This window comes from Orycteropus afer, unplaced genomic scaffold, assembly GCF_000298275.1.
Source record: "Orycteropus afer afer isolate SDZICR_OR568_19922 unplaced genomic scaffold, OryAfe1.0 scaffold00345, whole genome shotgun sequence".
Classification (NCBI taxonomy): Eukaryota; Metazoa; Chordata; class Mammalia; order Tubulidentata; family Orycteropodidae; genus Orycteropus; species Orycteropus afer.
In genome coordinates this window covers 3,332,688-3,339,966 of record NW_006921932.1, presented here as the reverse complement: position 1 = coordinate 3,339,966, position 7,279 = coordinate 3,332,688, and the positions used below count along the sequence as shown (strand labels likewise).

The following is a 7,279-nucleotide window of genomic DNA, read 5'->3' as shown; positions in this document are numbered from 1 at the left end:
CATGAGACAAAGTATATGTGAACTGCTGTATGAAAAGTGAATTTACTCTGTAAATCTTCACCCAAATCCTAAAAAAAAAAAAAAAGACGTTTTAAATAATACAGAATTTGAAAGCATGAATTAAAATTATAATTGAGGTGTCTGTTAAATTGTGTGGGAAAAAAATTATAAAGTTGTTATTACAGAGAAAAAGTTTAAAGTAACTTTCTCTCATCCCCTCCTCTGCCAGGTTTCCTCTCAACTTAAACACTAGCCCCGTTTCACTGTAATTCGAAAGTCAGAGGCCAAGAAATGTAAACCTTAAAGAAAAGTATGCATTTTGGAGAAGAGCTCAGACACCACAAAAATATTTATACCAAATATAGCATGATAAACGTGCACTTCTTCTAGCCTATTAGTCCCACAAACGTCTCTGACCCTAACGCCCCGCTGCCTCCCCCCCCCGCGCCTCCCTTCCCCAATCCCCGCCCCCTCCCCTCTCACATCCCGCTCTCTTCCCCTCTCTTCCGCACGCCCGCCCACCGATGAGGTCAGGCGGGCGCGCAGCCGCGGTAGCTGTCTCGGCCGCTCCTAGCCCGGGGGATCCTGGGATTCGGCCTTTCCGGAAGGACTGGCTCGGCGTCCAGGGGTAGGTCCGTGTTACAGGCCCAGGCCCAGGCCTGTGTTTCAAGCCCCTACTCGGAGACAGTCCCGTGACCGCGGCGACACGTTGGTGACAGCGGAGGGCGCAGCGGGCCGCTCGCCGGGGTGCCCGGCCTCGCCGCGGAACTGCAATACGTGGCGGCGCCTCCCCGTTGGCCTGGAGCGGAACTGTGAAGGAGCAGCAGCGCAGGCCGGACGAGGTGAACCGGGTCATTTTATTGCCGTCAGGTGATGACTCATCTGCATAATAATCAGATTTGAGGTCCACATCCCTTTGTGGTCCTACAGAACAGTCTTTAGTAGATGACTGACTGTGTGCCCTGAGGGGTACCACAGTGACTGCTTGCCCTTGTTAAGGAAAACGAGCTCGTTGGCCCTCTGGATGCCCTTGTTCCCTTTAAAACGTTCAGTTTATTAACTTCTTTCTCCAGCATACATCTTTCTGTGCCAGAGGACGGTTTGCACATGAAAGTGTCTCTTGGTAACGGTGAAATGGGCGTGTCTGCCCATCTGCAGCCTTGCAAGGCAGGAACCACGCGTTTTTTTACCAGCAATACCCATAGTTCAGTGGTATTGCAAGGTTTTGATCAGCTTAGGATAGAAGGATTACTTTGCGATGTGACTCTGGTACCAGGTGATGGAGATGAAATCTTCCCTGTTCACAGAGCTATGATGGCTTCTGCTAGTGATTATTTCAAAGCGATGTTCACAGGTGGAATGAAAGAACAAGATTTAATGTGCATTAAGCTTCATGGGGTGAACAAGGTTGGTCTGAAGAAAATCATTGATTTTATTTATACTGCAAAACTTTCTCTCAATATGGACAATCTTCAAGACACACTTGAAGCTGCCAGCTTTTTACAGATTTTACCTGTTTTGGACTTCTGTAAAGTATTTCTTATATCGGGGGTCTCTTTAGATAACTGTGTTGAGGTTGGACGGATTGCAAACACCTATAATCTTATAGAAGTGGATAAATATGTTAACAATTTCATCCTGAAGAATTTTCCTGCATTGTTGAGTACTGGAGAGTTCCTAAAACTCCCTTTTGAGCGGCTTGCCTTTGTGCTTTCTAGTAATAGTCTTAAGCACTGTACTGAACTTGAACTCTTCAAGGCTGCCTGCCGCTGGCTAAGGTTGGAAGATCCTCGGATGGATTATGCTGCAAAATTAATGAAGAACATTCGATTTCCACTGATGACACCACAGGATCTCATCAATTATGTGCAGACTGTAGATTTCATGAGAACAGACAATACCTGTGTGAATTTGCTTTTGGAAGCTAGCAATTACCAGATGATGCCATATATGCAGCCAGTGATGCAGTCAGACAGGACTGCCATTCGATCTGACTCGACTCATTTGGTTACATTAGGAGGAGTTTTGAGGCAGCAGCTGGTTGTCAGTAAAGAATTAAGAATGTATGATGAAAGGGCCCAAGAGTGGAAATCTTTAGCCCCCATGGATGCTCCTCGTTACCAGCATGGTATTGCTGTCATTGGAAACTTTCTTTATGTAGTTGGTGGTCAAAGTAATTACGATACAAAAGGAAAAACTGCTGTTGATACAGTCTTTAGATTTGATCCTCGGTGTAATAAATGGATGCAAGTTGCATCATTAAATGAAAAGCGCACATTCTTCCACTTGAGTGCCCTCAAAGGACATTTGTATGCAGTTGGTGGGCGCAGTGCAGCTGGTGAATTGGCCACAGTAGAATGTTACAACCCGAGGATGAATGAATGGAGTTATGTTGCAAAAATGAGTGAACCCCACTATGGCCATGCTGGAACGGTGTATGGCGGCTTAATGTATATTTCAGGAGGAATTACCCATGATACTTTCCAAAATGAGCTCATGTGCTTTGACCCAGATACAGACAAGTGGACACAGAAAGCTCCAATGACTACAGTCAGAGGTCTGCATTGCATGTGTACAGTTGGAGACAAACTCTATGTCATTGGTGGCAATCACTTCAGGGGAACAAGTGATTATGATGATGTTCTGAGCTGTGAATACTATTCACCAACTCTTGACCAGTGGACACCAATTGCTGCTATGTTAAGAGGTCAGAGTGATGTTGGAGTTGCCGTCTTTGAAAATAAAATCTATGTTGTTGGTGGGTATTCTTGGAATAACCGTTGTATGGTAGAAATTGTCCAGAAATATGACCCAGAAAAAGATGAGTGGCACAAAGTTTTTGACCTTCCAGAGTCACTTGGTGGTATTCGAGCTTGTACCCTCACAGTTTTTCCACCTGAAGAACACCCTGGATCACCTTCTAGAGAATCTCCTCTTTCAGCACCTTCAGATCATTCCTAGGACTAAGGTATAATAATATCTTTGCAGTGCATCATGGATGATCTCATACTTTTCCTTCAATTTATCTTTTCTTAAAATGATTGGTATAGTTACTAGATAAAAAGATAACTGATGTCATTTGTGTTGTTTGGCTTAGTATGTTTATCAGATGGCTAACATGCATTCTGAAAATGTATTCCACATAGCCAGCTGTTTTAAATGAGAAAAGATGTGTAGAAAATGTTTAAATTAGATGTCTTCATGTGGTGGTGTGTAAGTTAATTGGAGGGGACTGTAGTAGATATAATTATGCTTCACAGCTGAAAGTTTTCATTTTTGACTACAAAACGTCAAAGGGAGGCTGTTGCAACGTAAAACAGAAAAACAAAAGGTTGTTAAATATTATTAGCTACCTCCCTCTTTCTGTAGAGTTTTTGACATATCTGTCAACTCTGACCAGATTGAATTCAGACTGTGACATTTCTTAGGAAGACATGATAAATAATAAATTCAGAGACTGAAAAAAACAGGAAAGCCCTAAGTCAGGGTTTGAGATCTCTTTCTCTAGAGAGAGAACACGCACACATAATTTTTAAATTCATTTGCACTTCATGTTAAATGGTTTTTACATTTAAATTTTTCCCCACAGATAAGCTATTTCTATTCTAATGTGAAATCAGTTCTCAAAAATAAATATTTGTATAAGGAACAAACGAACCAACACACTGCCGTCAAGTCGGATCTTACTTGGCGACCCCTCCTTGGGCTTCTGAGGCGGTATCACTGTGGAAGTAGATTGCCCCATCTTCCTTTTGAGGAGTGGCTGGTGGGTTTGAACCGCCAGCCTTCTGGTTAGCCTTAGGCACTATGCTACCAGAGCTCCCAGATATCTGTATAGTCATACTGAAATTTAGATAAGGACTACAACACATTAAATTGAAGACCAAATTTGTCGTTTGACTAAATTGTTACATCACACGAAACTTAACATTACTTTTCTGCTTTGCTGTTGAAGTAACTTGTATATTGTTTTATGTAGAGTTGCTTTTATTCAGGTTGTTGAGCACAGTTTGAGTTTCAAAGAATTGTTTTTACTTACTAAATTTAGGTTTTCACTGTTTTCTACTTTTTGTTCAGTAAAACTTAGGAAATGGAAAAAGCAAAAGAAATATGCTGAACAAAGGTAAAGAATTTTGAGGGGTCATTCTCCCAATTTAGCAAGCTTACATACGATTATTTTGTGATTTTGGGTGATTGCCCTGGTGCTGCTCCAGCTCATATGCATCCTGAGAGCTGTATGTGACCTTCCTCAAGGCTATATCTGAGCTAACAGGAGATACACTCTTCTGCAGCCAATCAGTAAAATGTCCTTTCAGCCATGTCTAAAGGACAGGACCAACTTCAGATTCCCTAAGAAGCCAGCCACAGAAAGTGTAGGATACTGCTATCTTATAAGCAGTGCTAAAGGAGATCTCCATACTCTTCAATACCAAGGGGCTTCCCGTCTGATTGAGAACAGCATGGGATCTTAATGGGATCTAGATGGAATAAAAGGAGTCCTCTGTAGTGAGTGATTACAAAGAAGTACTTTCTGAGACTAACACATTGTGTGAGATATACATACCACACTATATACTTACATATTATATATATGTGTATATATATGATATGTGTGTGTGCATATGTGTATGTATACACATTGACAATCCCATAAAAGAACTCAGGAACCAAGGCAAAAGGAATTGGCTTCCAGGGATCTGAATTTTACTGTCCATACAAGTGTTGATTCTTTTTAATACTTTTTATGATTTCTGCATTGGCAGAAGTTCTCATACTGTTTGTTTTTTAAATGACTCAGTTTTTTTTATTGCTAAAAATAGCACATTTGAGTACATTTAGAAAATAGAAAGTAGAAATTGCTCTTAACTTTGTGTATTGAATAAACAAATGCATCCCAATCATTTCCTTGACTGTTGATGCGATTGAATATTTGTGTATCTTTGAGTGTGTTTCCTCTTTGATCTAATGTTCGTGTCCCTTGCTCATGTGATACTTACCAGAGTTGCTTTGTTTTTCATATCAAGTTAATAGGATCTGTTTATATAATAAATAAAAGGTAGCTGGCATTTGCTTGGACTGACTTTTTTTTTCCCCCCTTAATCTTCTGGAATTTTACAAGAGCAGGGCTATTCAGTTAATTTTTATGAGATCAAATGTTTCCATTTTTTTGCATTTTCACTTCCTTAGGATAAAGTCTGCTTTGTCATGGTTCCTTTATTTTTCACATACTACTGATATATTATTTTCACTGCTAAATCAGAGTCATAGTGTAAACTTTTTTAGACTCTTGAAAAATATTTTCAAGATTGTGCCAATATGCATTTATTTCCAGCAGGCACTGTGTACGTTGACTATATCACTAACAATTTTACATTTTGTTACCTTAATATTTTGGTAATGCTGAATTTTTTGTTTATTGTGCATTTGTATTTCTGATACATGAATCATCTATATCTCTTTTGCTTTAAATATCAAATAATACTTTCTACTGAATTTTTATGCTATTTAAAAATCATGATAAAGTATCATAATATAGACAATTTAGGGTATTTTTCCTCACTTCCAATAGTATTTCAGTTCACTTTAGAGGAAACTATTTCAATTTTTGTAGATATATAAAGCACTTTCATAACCATCGAGGGAGGTTCATTATCATTTTGAAAGAGGCTTTGTTCATTGCTGAAAATACTTTTTTTCTTAATCTTTGGCATCTTTATGAGGTCGGGGCTATTCAGTTTGATGCAATCAAATACACCTTTTTTTGCATTTTGACCTTTTGATGATAACTTTGTTTTGCTTTTTTGACATAATAATTTCTTCCTTGTCCTTGGTTCAATCCCTTTGTCAGTGCTAATTTCTGACATGCTGAGGTGGCATTTACTTTCTTATCACCTATTAAAATAGCTGCTTTGTGGTTGAAATGAAGATGTTATTTTGTAAGTTTATAAAAGTTCCTTTTATATTAGAACATTAATCTTTATTGTACTGTACAACAACTATTTACCCATTTTTTTTCCTTTGAGTTTATGTCTTTACACGTTTTTTAATTTTTTTTAATGTAGTCAAACTAGGTTTTCCTTTGTCACTATTTTTAATACTTGTTACATAATTTTTTTCCATCATTAGATAGTATAATGATCACAGTATTTTGTTATTGACATGACTTTTTACTTGCCCTTCTATATGAAATCAGTGTATTTTTTCAAATTATAATCCAATTGTTCCATCACCACTTTCTGAATAATACTTACTTTCTACTGAATTTTTATGCTTTTTAAAAATTATAATATGGACAATTTAGGGTATTTTTTCTCACTTTCAATAGTATTTCAATTCACTTTAGAGGAAACTTTTAATTATTGCAGATATATAAAGCACTTTCACCTTACAACTATTAATAGTCATCTTACAACATTTATTCGTTCTCTGCAGAAAAATGTTTTTTGATTTATTCACATTGTCCTAGATGCTTTCTTAAAATAGATTTTTGTTTTCACATCATATTCTAAACTATTACTCCAGTAGGAGCTCTGGTAGCATAGTGGCTAAAGCACTTGACTGCTAACCAGAAGGCTGGCGGTTCAAACCCACCAGCCACTCCTCGGAAGGAAGGTTGGGCAATCCTACTTCCGTAGTGATACTGCCTAGGAAACCCAAGGAGGGGTCGCTATGAGTCGGGGCCGACTCGATGGCACATAACAACAACAACAACTCCAGTAGTAGGAAATACATAGTTTTAGCATATTGGTTTTCTGTCTACATTACACTCTCTTGATCTAATAGTTTTTAGGTGGGTTTTCTTGTATTCTTATGTTAACTAATTCTCTATTGTCAGTGCTCGACTCTCCCAGAAACAGAACCTAAGGTAACCAATTAGGACTTGCCTGCTTTGTTTAACCTGCTTCAAAATTTCCTCTTAATTTCCAAATAAGGAAAGAAAATGCCCGCCAGCCAGTACATGAAATTGCCCCATATAGCTTCCTTCTTTCTCCTGTGTATTTGCTTGTGAAACTTTTCTTCTTGGTACCACTCTTGGAAGCTCGTGTTTTACTTCCAGGCCAAACACTTCCCAGCTCATGAATTGCAAATAAAGTTTATGAGTTCATACACAAGTTTAATCTGGCCAAGGTGTTTACAGGCAAGATATTCTGAATAGGTAGCTTGGAGAAGGTGACATAAAAGATTTCTATGATGAAAAGTACAAACACGACTACAAGAGACTTAAGAAATGAAACAGAACACAAATGTTGACACATTGTGATAAATGTAGCTAATGTCA

The 7,279-nt window shown here is 38.5% G+C and overlaps 1 protein-coding gene across 1 annotated transcript; it reads left to right on the top strand.

Annotated features, from left to right (window-relative positions):
- The first annotated feature begins 991 nt into the window (after positions 1-991).
- On the top strand, positions 992-2,961 carry KLHL9 (kelch like family member 9). Its single transcript, XM_007952549.2, has one exon. The coding sequence runs from the start codon at positions 1,108-1,110 to the stop codon at positions 2,959-2,961; it is 1,854 nt and encodes a 617-aa protein (XP_007950740.2). The 5' UTR covers positions 992-1,107.
- Positions 2,962-7,279: the final 4,318 nt, after the last annotated feature.

What these genes read in the sequence shown, in the direction of transcription:
- KLHL9 (XM_007952549.2), top strand. Translation starts at nt 1,108, where the DNA reads ATGAAAGTGTCTCTTGGTAACGGTGAAATGGGCGTGTCTGCCCATCTG.